The sequence below is a fragment of the Anabrus simplex genome, chromosome 6 (assembly GCF_040414725.1).
Source record: "Anabrus simplex isolate iqAnaSimp1 chromosome 6, ASM4041472v1, whole genome shotgun sequence".
In the NCBI taxonomy this organism is placed as follows: domain Eukaryota; kingdom Metazoa; phylum Arthropoda; class Insecta; order Orthoptera; family Tettigoniidae; genus Anabrus; species Anabrus simplex.
Window position 1 is genome coordinate 96,129,396 of NC_090270.1, and position 17,767 is coordinate 96,147,162.

General features: G+C 36.9%; 1 protein-coding gene across 1 annotated transcript; it reads right to left on the reverse strand.

Moving 5' to 3' along the window:
• Nucleotides 1-442: 442 nt before the first annotated feature.
• Nucleotides 443-17,670, reverse strand: Alg-2 (Apoptosis-linked gene-2). Its single transcript, XM_067149019.2, has 4 exons — nt 17,467-17,670; nt 16,911-17,017; nt 10,288-10,556; nt 443-6,662 (listed from the first exon to the last, which is right to left on the reverse strand). The coding sequence occupies exons 1-4, from the start codon at nt 17,520-17,522 to the stop codon at nt 6,561-6,563; spliced, it is 534 nt and encodes a 177-aa protein (XP_067005120.1). The 5' UTR covers nt 17,523-17,670; the 3' UTR covers nt 443-6,560.
• Between the last annotated feature and the right edge of the window lie 97 nt (nt 17,671-17,767).

The following is a 17,767-nucleotide window of genomic DNA, read 5'->3' on the forward strand; positions in this document are numbered from 1 at the left end:
TGAAGAGTTTATTAAATAACTAATAGTAGAATTAGTTTCCCTGGATCTTGCTTGACAAGCAAAAAGTAATTCATCTTTCCCTCTTAATGTAGGATAATATATAGGGTAATCTGAAGGAGCAACAAAACCATACACACATTTTTCGATCAACAAATATTCGCAGTTAGCACTTGTTTTTCTCCCAGCACAGACAGACAAGATTTACACATCACTCATTAGTTGAAATTGCAGCCCTGAGGCCTTGTACATTGGTAGACAATATTCCATGTAATGCTGTCACCAGGTAAATTTTACAAACATTTATATCAGGAAAATTTACAACTTTCAAATAAGAGACAAAAATCAGCATTCAAGTGCAAATTTTGCATATTCCTGCCCTTAGCTCACAAGTGCAACTCAGCTGTGAAATAAACCTTAAGGTGGACTTAATAAAATACAACAATTTTCTGAAATATTTTATTAACTGTATAAACTGTGTAGAACATACAAACAATCTGACATATGTTTATGAAAATAATGAAGGTACACTAAATTCAGTTTTTAGGAAGCACTTAAAGTATACAACAGCACAAGTTTCCAGAAAACAGGAAAGCACTGAAGGAGACTTATAAAGTCAACTTTGCTTCTGTTAAAACTGTAAACTGTATTTTTAAAATATCAATAGCAAAAGTTGATATGAAAACATGAACGATATATTTATATAGCATGAAAATAGGACGCACACATCACTGATGATAACACTGGTGAAAAGCTCTCAAGCAGTCAATATCAATGATAGAACAATCTCCAAATCTCAATACTAATATCTTCAGGCATTAAAAGCTAAGTGCAAAGTAACAACGCGAGGTGAGATGGAACTGAAGGCATCTGTGTTGCCAATTCTTTAAATATATTTCTGCCTATTGACACCATAAAATCTTTCAAATAGGTACCCTAGATATGTTGAAGAAACTGCCATCTTCTGAACCCATTTCAACTTGTTAGTCAAACTACTGTAAAACAAAAATACAACAATTTTTCTTTACCAAAGCAGTAACAAGAACTCATTACACCTACCAGACTGGTCACAATAAAAAATACTGATAAAGTACGTGTAAAATCCTTTGAACATAATGCCCTATTGTGTTAACTATTCATTTACGTATCTCTCTAGAGATGATCAGTGTCATCTAAATCCTCCCAAATTTCAGTTTATGCATACAATCCCATGTTTAACAGTAAGTGCTGATGTAAACAGACTGTAGTGAATTAAAATTGTACTGATAAATTGATTTTTGTTTAAATGAAAATATTTTCTGAACACTTTTAATTCAAAAGATCTGTCACTGCAATACATCTCAGATTTTAGCTGTCAAGATCAGCAAAAACAACTAGAGACTGACAATACTAGACACACTCCAAATACTACAAATCAACTTGCTCTTTATAACCCTTATAAAATACCATTAAAATTGCACTATTAAAACAGAATTTTCATCAGCTCAGAAAGCTATGTTTTATCAAACAAGAGATCATTTTCTGTGTCTTATGAAAGACCTCAAAAAAAGAAAGTTCCAGAGAAACTGAACAATGATCTTTTAGTATAAATGTTTATAAAAGGACAAGCTCATTCTCTGATTACTCAGTCTCTATATCTGTAGAATATTTTTGTTCAAGAAACGTCAACCATGCAATATTCTAGATATGTCTTAAATACATTCAAGATTGAGCAAGAGAACTGAAAGTAATAGTCTAAATATATTTCATACATTGACACAGGTTTCTGTTTGTAATGCTTATACAGAATTAAGAGTAATCTTGTGGAATAATTGCATCATTTATGACAACAGACACATAATACAAAATTTGGCATTGGAGGACAACAGTTATTAACAGCTCAGATTACTAGTGGTAACTCTTCAAAACAGTGTGAATTTAATAATATAGACTAAACTATGCGTAAGATCAAGACTACAAACTGGTACCAGATATCAAAGAACTTAAGTCAGATTCAATTGGCATCTCTTAAAACTGTCAAAAGTAGTTAGTGAGACCTAAAACCAATACCATATTTACTTGCATAATTTTCCCTCCCTGATTTTTGAAACAAAAATTAGGCAGGGGGGATCGCTTATCCCCCCCCGGTGTTTTATCTAGGGTTTTCACTAGTTGTGGACTTACCTCGTCTTCGTGATTCATGCCAATGAACAGAAATCGGGTACTAGTTAGGAAATTCCAGTTCATGTTTCCCATGCTAGGAGAGGAGGAAGTGACTGATTACTCTCAACATCCCAGTGCCCAGGGCCAGAACATACCTGTGACTGTTAGCCATAAGTCGCTCTTGTTATCAGCTGTGAATGGCACACGTACAGTAATCGCTTTGAACAGTGTTCTTAGGAGTGAATTATTGTGCGAAATGTTTGTTAGTAACGTGATGGGAAAGAAAAACAGTAGTTATGATGCACAATTTAAATTGTCTGCAACGAAATTTGCCGAAAAATAACGGCAACTGTGCTGCGTCTGATGAATTTTCCATAGCACCATCACACGTGTGTTACCGGCGGAAGCAAAAAGAAGAATTACACTGTACCAAGAAAACAATTTTATTATTTCAGGGACCAAAAACCGGGAAGCATCCAGAAACTGAAAAAGTTCTTACGTAAATCAACTGAAAAATGATGGCTTTTCAGTTTCCCAGGAGATGCTCCAGTTAAAGGCTGCAGAAGTAGCAAAAACCTTGAAAATTCCTTATTTTAAAGCAAGCAGAGGGTGGCTTTGTTGATTCATGAATCCCTTCAAAGAAGGAAGTCTATACCAGCGACTTCTGATGGACCACAGTGAAAAAATGGTGCAGTTTCATGATTTGTAATTAAGAAGCGGTGTGATACAATTACCTGCTATCGCAAATTGGAAATAAGATGAAATTCCGATTTTCTTTGACATGCCAAGAAATACTACAAATACCGATAAAGGAGCATCCCGCATAGTCATCAGGACTACTGGGGCAGAGAAGCTTCGCTGCAGTTATGCTGGCTGTTACTGCGGACAGGCAAACCCTTCCTCCCTATGTAATTTTCAAGCGAAAAACAATTTCTAAAGGGAAATTTCTTTCCGGGAGCATATTTGTGTCCCAGAGAAAGGATGGATGGTGGTGAATCTCATGAAGGATTGGTTGCGTGTTGTGTGGGAGAAGACAGCCTGGCCATTTCTTAATCCACACATTTCTCCAGGTTTTTGACAGTTTCCGTGGCCATCTTGATGATGATGTTCACCAAGAAATGGCGTCCGACTCGTTGGCTGAATGGTCAGCGTACTGACCTTTGGTTCAGAGGGTCCCGGGTTCAATTCCCGGCCGGGTCGGGGATTTTAACCTTAATTGGTTAATTCCAATGGCTCAGGGACTGAGTGTGTGTGGCGTATTCAACATTAGAAATCTTCCTAGGTAGGGTCCCCCATCTTCACAGACATGCAGGTCGCCTAATAGGCCGTCTACTAGAAAAAGACCTGCACCAGGCCTCTCCGGAGGCCATACGCCATTATATTATTATTACCAAGAAATGGTCAACCAGAAGTCTGATACTACAATAATTCCTGGTGGCTTGAAGACAGCCTTGCAGCCTCTTGATGTAAGCATCAACAAGACATTCAAAGACAACGTGCGATGGGTATATTCTGAATGGATGGCGGGAGGTTCTCGTACTCTGACGCCTACCGGGAACATCAAAAGGCCTTCACAAGAATTAGTGAGTGGATTGTTCCTACATGGGCAGTGTTTTCACAAGATAGAAAAGTTTCACGAAAACTGGCATTTCCAGCAAACTAGATGGAAGAGAATGGGAGCGATTCATTGCAGACGACGTCGGAAGAAAGCGTAAATGAATGACATAGCAAGTCTATTTCTTTGAAGTGAAACATTAGCGTAGCCAATTTTACAGATTTTACCCTAACACAGTATTCTAACTTATTTCAGGTATTTAGCTCCTATCTTCAGCGAATTCTTGCGCGACATTAAAAGATGACAGTTTCGGTATAATTATTGCTAGGAAACGTATTATTGCCTTCGATTGTTTATTAATATTAATTGTGTTATACATACTTTTGATTATTTTGTACTATTTTTGGCCTAAATAAATTTAGTAACTTTAAATAACGTAATTATGTTTGATTTTTCATTTCCATTTTTAATTTACATTCGCATAATTTTCCCTCCGCTTTTTTGAGGTCTGCAATTTTAGAGTATTACATTTTTCCAAACCACTTTGCCCTTTTCTCTACATAAATGTTGGTCTATTCATAGGTAACTGATGTAAAACTGACCAATTAAAACCTACAAAAAAAAAGTATATATAGTACGCGCACCTTTTAGCGATACATGGACACCCTAGTGCTGAATCGGTCGACCTCAATTATCTTTGAGATTTGTATTGGCAACCTTTGAAACACAAACTATAAATCGCTTATGCATCGCTGTGCAACATCTGGCGTACTCTTTACGTACTAGTACTGTTGTTTACACAGCAAAGCCAAACTATAGAATTCATGCTAAGAACAAGATTCGCATCAAGAAATGTTATATAATTTTATATAATGTGTGTGTGTGACACAGTTGTTGGCTTAAGATAATAAAGGTTTAGAAAATTCATATCGATCGATCATATTATCGATTCAATTCAGATTTCATTTCCATTCAGTTGGCAGTATTACTGGAACCGGGAGAGCTCCCTCCTTACTCCTAACCCCTGTACAAAAATAAATCATTAAAAAGTGTGTGAATAATATATAATTTTACAATATCAGTGTTGATCAAATGTGTTACCAACATTTTCACTTTTACTGAACCCTTCACTTGAACATTACCATGAATGACTTCAATTATTTTATAGATGAATTATGCTTTATCCTTAGTGGCAAAATATATTTATACGAAGTTGCTTCTGTAAACTATGCTGTATAATAAAAAACAATCTTTGTAGTCTTTCACAGCAGATCCAAAGAAAATTAACACTATTTTTCTAGATGATTTCCAACATGAGTAGTGTTATGAAAATGTCGCAAACTTTGGGCTGGAAAGTCTTGGGAGTAAGGAGACGAACTGCTCAAATAGCAGTATGTTGCAAGCTGTCTATGGTTAGGTGGCACATAATGAATTAGTCGACGAATAAGCTCGAAAGGAATTTTTTAAAGTAGGAAAGGTAAAAATATGAAGATAAAGTTGGAATTCATAAGGATAAATTGAGGCAAATATTTGTTCATAGAAGGAGGAATTGGGGATTGGAATTATTTACCAAATGAGATGTTCGATGAATTTCCAACTTCTTTGAAATCATTTAATAAAAGGGTAGATAAACAACTGATAGGGAATGGGTGGGCCACTTGGAGACAGCCTTAAAAGCAGATTGGGTGATTGAGTTATTGAAGTAGTCTTTAAATGTCAACATGTAGCCTAAACCCTCAAAAACTATCATTAGAAAACATTGAGTATTTACACATTCAGAAGCACCTACAAAATTCACGAGCAGAACAGTGGTTACAAAAGGGAAAAGGAGCCAACTTATCATAGGGTTAAGGATCAACAGGACAAAAATAAGAGATGCAGAAGAGTAATTAAAACTGTTGTTTTCAATCTGCTAAGTTTTTGTGGGCATTTGAAATAGGTTTTAACAATCCAAAATAACGATGTGGCATGAATTCCCCACCCCCTGTTTTAATACTGGCATACTCGTCTGTACCTTCACGTTCTGCTTTTAATGTCCAGAAATAGATTTGGACACATTTTTCAACAGCTACTAATATTTGATTTCAAATGACTCTGAACAAAAATCATTCATCTCATACTTGGTCAAAACTAACTATGGAAATGTGTATTGTTAAGTTAATGAGGGACTTTTCAAGCATGGTCTTTCCTTGTGTTCAACATTGGTCGTCAACAATATGGGTCTGAATATATCAACTAATAAAAGTCAAACAGAGCAACCACAGCAGAAGCAACATGACAAATATCACAAGCCAGTATGGAGGTAGTATGTGTAAAAAAGGTAAGTTTAACAAATATTTCCCAAAATAAAAAAGTGTTATTAGAACTTAAAATCAGTATAATTATAACATGCAAGATTTATTCCTTGGGCAGAGAACAAGAGAAATTCAAGAAACAGTATTAAGTCTGAATATCTGAGCCTGTTCTTAAAGTCTTGATCATTGCATATGATTCTGAATTTTAATGGAGAAGCAAATGATCAACAGCCAAATTTCTATGTTTAAAGTTCTGGACAACATTTAAAAGTCAGTTCTGTCATGTAAAAAAGGAAAGTCTGTTAAAACTGTCAAACTTAAATAAAAATGTAATAATTAAATTGAACACAATGAAAACAAATTGAAAAAGCAGATCACAATACCAGAAAAATCTAAATATATAACAATTCTCATATAGCACATTTTGTCTTCTGAAGTGAATGAAAACACAAAGAAAACGGGTATTTGTACGGAATGACTTACACTGCATTATATTTGAGCCCCTGAAATAATGCATTTCAAGTGCCACAATGAAGAAGTTCACTTTGTCTCTTGAAACAGTACCAGCTGAACTATATCTTCAAACTAAACACCATTCCCAGAAATTGCTCATAATGAATAGTTATCACTCCATCTTGATCAGTGTCGTGTTGACGAAATGCTGATGTCAGCGTCTAAGAAAAGAGGAAAAATGTTAAAAATATGAATTCCTTATTTAAACCAAACTGGAAGAAAAATCACTATCTCAAACATATATACAGTAATAAGGTGACTATTTTGGAGAATTCTTTATAAAGCTGAAGTTCAAGCAGTTCAGAAGGAACTAGCCTTGACACTAGAAAAAGTGAAAACTGTGTTAAGCCAGAATCTTACAAGACCATAGATTTTTCCAGTTCATAAAGTTTTCTGGGTTGAACATGTTCAAATAAACACAAACTCAAATTCAACTGCAGTATTACATACCATAATTTATACTGTACAAAGGTAAATAAAAGATACTAGTATTTTAAAATTACTGTATCACACAGCTGCATGGCACTCGGATTTACCACAAATCCAAAAGAGTTTTTTTTTTTTGCTTTAATTTTACAATTCAATCAAAGTTTGCAGTTCAACAATGGGTTTTCCTTTAACACATCTCTGAAATCTTGAATTTTTAAGTGATGTTCAACAGCTGTTCCATCTATGCAAAAAAAAAAAATAGCATTTTGATTATGCTGTAGGATAATGAATTAACATTTACTGTATAATTACAACTGTTTCAAACTTACCAATGCATGTACTTTCTTCATCTTTGGCATCGCTTCCTTCAGCCACATTTACTTCTACTTCAATAATTTCGTTCAAGGTCTGGAATCCAGCTTAGGTTGGTATATTCTCATCGATATTGACATAACCCTGTCATTCGATTCCATTAGTAATCAAGGTGCATAGACTAGAGATAGGTGGTGGTTCTTCTGGTTCCAAATTTTCTTCCTCTGTGTTGTTCATAATGTCACTACTCCAGAAGCATTCTTTTATACATGCTGGGCTCATGTCATTAAATGCACTGCAAATTCATCTTAAGGCATTCAAAACAGATACTTTCTTTGGTAATTCATCCACAGACTGACTTCTACGTGTTCGTGGCAACTGACTGCAGAACATATTTCAGTAGCGTACTTTAAAATTAATCAAAGCTCGATCCAGTGGTCGAGTAACACGAGTTGTACAAACCGGTGGGACAGGGTTTTATATTTAACAACTTTACAGCAGGGATGACAAAATGTGTCATTTTTGTGTCTTCATCTTCTAATTCAGAGCCTTCAACCATTCCTCCATTATTTTGTATTTTCAAATTCACCCACACATTTTTTGTTAGAATGTCACACAAGCAGAAGGTTGAACATTTTTTAAGCATCTTGGCTTATGAGCTTCTCCAATCATTGATGGTGTTTTGAAGACTTCCATCTGCAAATCCACCCATCAAAAGGGTCAATTTCTCCTTTGACCATTTTCTACGAACTCATCCTGGTAGGATTGCAGGTGGTAAAAGAATGAATTTGAAACTAAGTGTGCATTTCTCAATAAAAAACAAACCTGTTTCATCATGGTTTGCAAAGTTTTCTGACTGATAGTATGCAATGAAACTTTTTATTTTAACTTTACCAATCATTGACAATATCCACAATGTCATTTGCTTCTCCACTGATTTGTCCAAATGTTATTTCATGTCTGGCAAAAGAACTTTCCAACAATCCATTAGACTCTTTAAAATCATCTTTGTTTAGTCTTGCTTGAGTTTATAGTGTAAGTCCTGAAATGGACAAATTCTGAGATCTTGCATCCAAAAACAAGCCATAAATTATCACATTTATGTCCTCTTCTCAAGTTTATCTTAGCTTCCTCTTTGAATCACCCCATCATTCCTTTATTCAATCACTTGCTTTTTATTCTGTCGTTTTTCAGAATTTCATACACTTGAGTTTTTCCACATTTAAACTTTTGGTCTACTTGTCAAGCACAAACTGTTTTCTTCGTAAGACTTTAAGACTTCGTTGCCTTTAATGTATTAACAAAGAGAAATCAAAGGGACCATGGAAATTTTCCGACTTAAACAGATTTCTCGCATAAGCAGTTTTCACTGTTCAGTGAAGTTATTACAGTCAGTTTAACCAGTGATATATTCCAAATAATTTCAATAGGCCCTAAAGAACAACTCAAGTCTCTTTTAGAATACTACAAAGTAACAATATGGTATGACCAAACTTTCAGGACACGTTCCTGACATGTAGAAGAAAATATGTTATATGGATATGGGTCCTTTAACACTATTTCCATGTTAGAACTCATTTTCTACAACTCTATGCACTACATTAAACATAAGAAACACACAGGAATAGAACATACCAGTATACCACACAAAACCCTTTCTTGCCTAAAATTTTCAGAGGGAGAGAGAGAGAGAGAGCATTAATGTATGCATCAGCCTGCAGTTACACAATCCCAAATGCACTGTTGTGTCCCTGAAGTATTGTGTATGTATCAATGCTAACGGGCATTCTGAAGTTTAATATTGTAAAAAAAAAATTCATCTGGTATGCTGGTGATGAGTAGAAACTCTCCAACTGTACATCATAAAATATTGGAGACAAGGAGATAAATATTGTAGACAACTTCCAGTACTTCGGTAGTGTTCTGTCTTCAGACAATATACATCAGGAGATTAGAAACAGAATACAGAAAGCTTCCACGTTCTATCCCACTGTACGCCAAATACTTTGGGATGAAACATTTTTATTAGTTTCCAAGATAAGCTTGTACAAAATATATCTGGTACTTATACTGACATATGGTCTGGAAGCAGCAACACTTATTAGATCAACATTTTCAGGCAACAGAAATGAATTTCCTCTGTTCTTGTCCTCAAAAAATAAAAATGGATAAAATAAGCAATGTGGATATCCAACAGCAGCTTGGATTGGAAGAAGCTTGCTGGAGACGCAAGAAGTGAAGAGACCAACGGTATGGGCACATGAAAAGGAAGGATGCCCACAGGACTCCTCAAGCATACTTTGACCACAGTGTTCCTGGGAAGAGACCAAAAGGAAGACCTTGTGATGTTTTGAAGAAGCAGATTTTCAAGGACCTGGAAATTAGAGGTGTAAACTGGTGTCGCATCTGTGGATGGACAGGACAAATTGGAGGAGGCTCGTACACAACCGCACACGGCTTGCTGGAGCAAAGACATGATGATGCTGATAATTTGTTCCTATGTGTTTCCCTATATAGAGTTGTAGAAAGTAAGTTTGAACTCTGAAATAATGAATTTCCGGGTCCTATATCCATATATTTTCTTCTACGTGTGAGAAATGTCATGAAAGTTTGGCCGTACCTAATTGTTACACCCAGTATGTATTTCATACCCTTCCAGCCTTATCCTTCCGAAGACATTCTCAAGTTTACCTTCACTCAAAGAACACTTCAAAATTTGTACAGTATTGGATCATAACATTATATTTGTTTCTCCACTCTAGAATGATTTCTCATATCAACAGGAACATTATTCAATAATATCTTGTCACTTTTCAATAGCTTCAGTTTCCCATGCCTGAAATCTAAACAACACATGAAAAAAGGTGTATGTTTTCAAAACTATTAATTAATTAAATTAATTAGTTAATTTCTTTTTTAACTTTAACCAACTTCTTTCTACCATGAAGATACTGCGCCAACTATGCTTCAACACCTTAAGTTCCCAGATGCTTAGTTAAAATTGGCATTTAAATTTTCATCATTAAAAACAAAAGCACTACTTACATATAACACTATACAGCACTGGATAAAATCATCAAAATATATTACTCCTCTTCCACTGCGATCATACTTCCGCATAAGCATATCGATGATTGGTTCGGACAACCTATATCCAAAAGTAGTCAGGGCAGTCTTCAATTCTTCTCTATCAATGTTACCAGAGTTATCACGATCAAATGAACGGAAGCAATTCTGCCAGTCTGTAACATACTTCCAAAGTGCTCCAAAATCTTCAAAACTAACTGTACCTCGATTCTGTTTATCAAACATACCTAAAAAAAAGAAAAAATATTTATTTAATGCTCTGAAATGTGAAAAAACACATTAAATATCAAACCTCCAAACAAAAGAGAGAGAGAGCGAGCATGTGTGTGTGTGTGTGTGTGTGTGTGTGTGTGTGTCTCAGATGATTGATCATCAATGCCACTTCCAGTACAGTATACATACTTGTTGCTGACAGGAGCCAGAAGTACAACCTCGAAAAAGATCTATACCTGCAATTGTCCACCAATACTCAACACAGTGGCCAGCACTTAAACATACTATATAATTAAGCTATATACAGTTAGGAAACCATGACAAGACAAAATACTGGCACATTTGCAAGGGAAGAGAGCCAATCGAAAGAGGAGACGAGGACAATCTCCACATCTTCATACCCCGCAGTCACCAAGTAGATAGCCCCTCTGATCATCAATTCCAGTTCTACATCCATTTCTTCTCAGTCCCCCTGATGAGCTTGTTTCTGTTTCCCAGCTTCTTGAAACAAAAATCACCACCACCACCTGTCATCCTTCATGATGAGGGACTTCATAAACACCATTAGGATTTTCTGCACACAAATAGCGAGAGTTATGACTGTTCACACGACCATAAAGATGAAACCAGGCCTCATCAGAAGAGAACATAAGCCGTGGGTCTGTCGTGTACCGACCTCCCACGGACTCGAACCGGCGGACTGCCAGGTGGAAGGCAGCTGGGATTCGCAGCCGAGTCTAGAGCTCAAGGTGTCAGAGGAGATTAATTAGTGTCAGAATAATGATAGTCATCGACATGAGACACCTTGTAGTACTTGAGTAACTGTATAATAAGTATAATAATTATAGTTAGATTTAATAATTGGAAAGCAGAAGGAAGCTTTCAGTTAAGTATTGGAGAGCGGTTTGTGAAACACGCTAGCTTACGAAAGCTGTTGACTACAATAAGATATTTACTGTGTGTCAACAAACAAAGTTGGTAGGCGGGCCAGGCGGATCGCCTAGCGCCTGACAAAGAGACAAAGCTGAGTACACGGCCAGTCAAGGCCATTACAGATGCGCTTTAGGAAAACAAGGAAAGATGAGGACAAAGTAAGACAGAAGACAGTAGTGCCTAGGTAGCAGCACTTACTGTGACAATTATTGAGAATAGCCACTTGAAGGCGCTAGTGACTGGATGAACAGTTTGGTAATGCCGTAAGACCCAACCCCTTAGTAGGAGGTAGGGATAGAACTTTGAGTTCAGGAGCGGAGATATAACCCCTGGCCAAGATGGCGCGGGGCCTTCTTCCAGCCACTAGTTCGTACTTGTCAGAACGAGATTCTGTTCGAGCATAGCCCAAGTGCCGCAGGGCAAGATTCAGATAGACGCGTAGTAGAACAGTAGGCGCGTGGAACAAGCTCGCTCTCTCTTTAGATCATTACATTCAGACTTGTAAATATACTGTACATAGTAGTTTTAGTGTCCTCAGTAATAAAGGACAGGGAAATAACTTCTTTTATTTCGGGAGTTGCGGGACGAGTCATACCTACAATTACCTCCCTACATTCCGCTCGGCAGGTCAGGTAATGCTTCAACATCCAAGTGCCTGGTGACCAACCTACGAGATCGTCTCACAGGACAGGTAGGTCACGACAGGTCGAATAGCCTACATGATTATTCAATGATGCAAAATACCACTCACAATCTCTCACTCTTATGGCTGGATCAGCAGATTTTAAACAATAGGCCCGTGTAAACCTGTACAGTTTGATGTGTAACAGCTTTCTATTCAAGATTCACACCTATGTCATCTAGCTTTTCCTCTGTTAAAACATGTGCGCGCGCATGTTTTTTATTGAGCACTGAGCCAGGAGTTTCAAATTTATTTACAATTACATGAATCTGAGCTCATGAAGGTGGCACTTCACCAGGAAACTGCTGAACAAATGCATTGCATACCCATCGAGCCAACTGTTACTTAAAATAATTTTTACATACAAAAATATGGTGTTGCAATGATAACTGTCCCACCATGTTAACAGATGAGATTCAGATTGGTTAATGATGCTAGGTTGAACACGTGCACGCTCCTTACAAATTCAAAAACTATGTGCGCGCCTCTCATACAGCTGCTTAGGTAGTAAGAATGCCATTGGACGGTCTGGGTTTATAGGAGAGACCCTGTACAAGTGGTGAAAGATTAGGAACAGAGAACAGACACAAAAGGATCCCTGGGGTAATCAAGTATTGTACTGGAAATAAACAAGTGTGAAATCAAGTCACTTTTTTTTTTTTTTTTTTTCAGGACTTAAGTTACCATAGTTATTTGAAATAAAATTTCAACGTATTAGGTCGCGTTCAGTACATATACAGTAGTAGGTATTGAAGAAATGCCATGTACAGAACAAAAATGGCCAACTGAACATCAGTGGGATCCGAACCCACAACCTCCCGATTTCACGTCTGTTGCTCTATCCAACTGAGCTATGGTGGCCCGGGTCATATTTGTTCAGTTGGAAAGTATCTAAGCACTCTACAGCAACCGATGTGTACTGATTAGGTTTAAAGAAAAAGTTTTTAATCAAATTATTTCAATACGGACCATTACATTGAAATCTGTCAATCTGTCACAGCCGGTAAATGTACCGACACAAGGCTGGCGTATTTGAGCTCCTTCAGACACCACTGCACCGAGCCGGATCAAACCCGTCAACATGAGTTCAGAGGAGGCCGAGTTACTCAGCCTGTTGCTCGAAGGATTTATAAACCTTTATAACCGTCATTTTATAAAGCATGCTGATGGGTGTATCATTCGGCATCTGTAGAACTTCTAACTATGCTATCTGATTTAACCAAAAACTGTTTACGGATTTTGTAAACGTGTTGTGGTTGGGAAGGGTTAGATCAGTGCTGGTTCAATAAACTGGTTTATAACTGTTAGCTTTTGATCAGGCCGTAATGTATGGGTCGAGGTGATTAATTCCAAGTTCTCTTGTAATTTAGTTAAGACGCTGATGGTATTGAACATCCAAGTAAGATATTTCGCTGGACTGCCAAAATGTGGGTAGATATAAGTCAGTGTAGGCTGACTGAAGTGGAAACCAAATTTGCCTGTGTTCTGCAATAAAAGGATGCCACCGAAGCTTAAAGAAAGCTCTATGCGACAGTGGTGAGGCCTGCACTGGCTTGTGCTTCAAACTATTTGACATTTTATGAACACCACAAAGCATCGTCTAAATGCCACAGAGATGACGACACTTATAAGTCAGCATGAGTTTGGAAAAAATATCATATCCAAAATCACCACATCAGAAGCACGTTACATGTGAAGGAGACAGTCTCCGAGACGTTTCAGCATGAGCAGGCAACACTGTTCTAGAAGGTGTAAAAACAGGATGTAGCCAAAAGTGCCCGTGACCTTCAGCTACCTGGGGCACGAAGAAGAGGAAGGCTGAACAATGAAGGTGACAACAACAACTTTACAGCTCCACTGATGTTTACACACAAGCAGCTGCCAACAACATAATGCAACTGACTGGCTAACCCCGGAGGATCTGCAGCAGCAGCTCCACAACTAGGGAATCATCAATGAAGTATTTTGATGACAAAGCGAGGAGGAATAAGAATTACAGCGTTTTTCTACACTAAGTTCATACAATGTCAACAAAGATGGTTTTAGTATGTAAATTATAGTGCTCTCAATACTTGTTTTAATCCAGATCTCTTAAAAATATTTCCATATTTAGATTCCCTGGTTAATACCAGAAACATGACCAAACAATCCCTCCATCCTCCACAAAAAATAAAACCACTTCCAACTAGATTTGCATGATGAAACTCCACCAGCCACCATTACAATGGATATCAATATAAAATATTTTGAACATTGTTTCCTTCTGTTCTTTAGTCTATTGGAACTTATCTTAGGAATTACGACTTAATATATATAACTGAAAATCAAATAACTAGGAGATCAGTCTATGGCCTTAATGAGGCTAAAAATTTCAGCTCTATGAATGTGGAAAATCAGACTAAACCAAGTCTACACTACAAAATGATCCTGTAATCTCATACCTCTAATTTATACTGTAAATATTTAACATCATAGTTGTGACTTCAGGCAGAGATCCAATATAGCCTCTGCCTCCTAAACCAATATAGATCTCATGAATACTGTCAACAAATGTAGCAATTATCATACAAATAATTCATTTCAGTTGAAATGCTTCAAAACACAAATTTCTCTGCAGAATTGGGCATAGTTTGCTACAGTTGGTGACCTTAAAAAAACAGTATCCAGAAAAATCTTTCAAAATTCATTCTTTTGCATAAGTTATTGACAGCATTGAAGACTTATTTACAAACTGTGTGAAAATGGATTCAAAATTTCACCATTTCTGTCTCTTTTCACTTTGGATGCTAATGACGCACCAGAAAAGCCACAGCTAGAACTATTTAAGACTTGCAATGTGACAATGAATTGAAAGGAGCCTTCAGCCCTACAGATTCTTTACTTCAACTAGTTATAGTCAGACGAAAAAATTCCAGCAATGAATAAACAAGCCCAACGTTTGTTATAATTTATATTGTAATTGCTGTGTGTTTGACAGACTGGAAAGTTTTTATTGCATTGTTCTCTCCATGTCCTCATCAAAATATAAATATGTGAACGGTAACAATATAAAACAGCTTCTCGGCCAATATAGCCACAATGGCACACAGGTTACTGTTCTCTTGTTGCTGGCAGTGCCTATCTTTACTTGTCCACACAATGTCACTCACGATACTAACTACTGACGAAATGCTCCATGACCAGAACTTGATCCTCTTCTGTGTTAAGGTACATTTCGTTTATTTACAATAATAATGTTATTTGCTTTACATCCCACTAACTATTTTTATGGTTTTCAGAGACGCCAAGATGCCGGAATGTAGTCCCACAGGAGATATTTCTGTGGCTTGGTTCTAAAAGGACCAATGTCAAAAAACCTGTTTTTGAGCTATGAGCATTTGAAGTTTTGCTTATAGTTTTCCAATTATTGTTTTCAACAATAAATAACTTTATACTTTCTTTGTGGAAGTCACCTTATTGAACGCTAATTTTTTCTATCGTATTCTTTAAAAATTGCTAGGTCTCTAATCTTTATTGGTAATCTAACATTATTGGCAAGGGCTTATTTAATTAAACGTTACCTGTTCATTTAGTACTTAACAGAGACATTGGCCCTTTTAACATGTCGCAAGCCAGGATAAAACGTGTTTGTATAAGTTAATATCTCAGTTTTAATACAAAATGACATTGGCCCTTTTAGAACCAAGCCACAGATTTTACATGCCCGTAAATCTACCGACACGAGGCTGACGTATCTGAGCACCTTCAAATACCACCGGATTGGGCCAGGGTCGTTTATTTACAAGGATGGGACTTTGTGTGTGTGTGTGTGTGTGTGTGTGTGTGTGTGTGTGTGTGTGTGTGTGACAGTTGTTGGCTTAAGATAATAAAGGTTAGAAAATTCATATTGATCGATCATATCGATTCAATTCAGATTTCATTTCCATACAGTTGGCAGTATTACTGGGACCAGGAGAGCTTACTGGGACTAGGAGAGCTCCTTCCTTATTCCTCACCCCCGTAACACCAAATATTACTAAAAGCTGCGCAAGTAATACTAAATTTTAACCAGTAGCAATGGCTGTTGACATGAGTGATATGGAAGATGTCACAAAATCCCTCTGTGCTATAAAAGTAAAATGTATTTCTAGGGCCAGGTTGGTAGGTTCCCAGCATTGGCAATAAACACATCTCTCTCCTCCGGGTAATACATAACATTAAGTAACATTTCCAAGATTCACCCTCCCAAATTATGTTGTTCAAGCTTTGCCAAACTGGCCAATACACCTTATAAATTCATTTAAAAGCATTAGCTAAAACCTATTATTTTGACATTCCATATAATATCACATTTTATATCATTTTGTTGAACTGTAAATTACATGTGGAACAACACAAATACCGGTAGCCAATATTAATTACTGGCCCTTCATGTAGAAAAAAAAAAAGTCAAAGCAGCCCTGATTTATACAGTGTATAATTTTCCATACTGTTCTAGAGTGCTAAGGGTCTATCCTTCAGAACTAATCTTTTTTCCCTTTCTCAAATGAGGGAGGTTGGGGACATCAGGCTCTGTGGTTCTAGCACTGACCGTGATATCTGCCTGATGAATTGTGCGACTGACGTTTGTACTAGTGTGTACATTCAGGAAATTTTCACAGATGATAGGCTACTACAAATTAATATTAGTGCTTAGATTTAGAGTAAAAGACGGTATTGTTAATTCTCTTTAAAACTTGTAATCGTAGGTCAACGTGCAACAGAATGTGCTTACCAATCATTAATCTCACAGTTTCTGGGTTAAATGGAGTCCAGGTCCCATTTGAAAGAGCCACTTGCAGTTCATCTGCGGAGATATAGCCACTACGATCCTTGTCAACACTGTAAATTATAAATAAATTATATATTATTATATATATATATATAAAACACTGGAATGTCAGGAAGACTAGAAATGGATTAAATAATCAGAGTGAACAGAATATGTCTCGTAAAATAGCCTAATTTTATACGCTACGTACGAAGGAAACGAGTAAACTATAGAAATATGGTAAAACTGACGAGGAAATACCACTGTTAATTTATACAAACTAGTTCAAGACTTATTTCACGCACAAGAAAAGTGACCGACTGGAGAGAAGCCCTCATCTGTCACTTTTCACTCATACATACTTTTTTAAAAAGATGAATATGCAATTTAACATTAGGCTTGATTCCACTTCAGAACAGAGATGAAACTGATCTGCAATATGTAAGTAATCATGCACTATACAACCTATTTAAATAATCATATTTTACATCCCGGTTCATACATCACTTAACCTCTATACCTTTGAAAAACGTTCCACAAAAATTCTCTTGATGGCATGGGCGATGCAAATGCCATGACGATACTTCCTTTTCAGATTCCTGTATTCAGAAAGTAAAAGCCCCGAAAAGAATGACTATAAAGTATAATGGTCCGCTTTCACAACGCTTACAACACGACGAGCAAACAGATCAGCTAGAATTGTCGGGACTACACGTCACATTCCGGCGGGCCGGTGGGCTGGCCAGCGGGCTGACGATAGCGACTGTCACATGTTGCATGCACCGTGTTGCGAAACTTTCAATAGGGAGTGCCGGCAAATT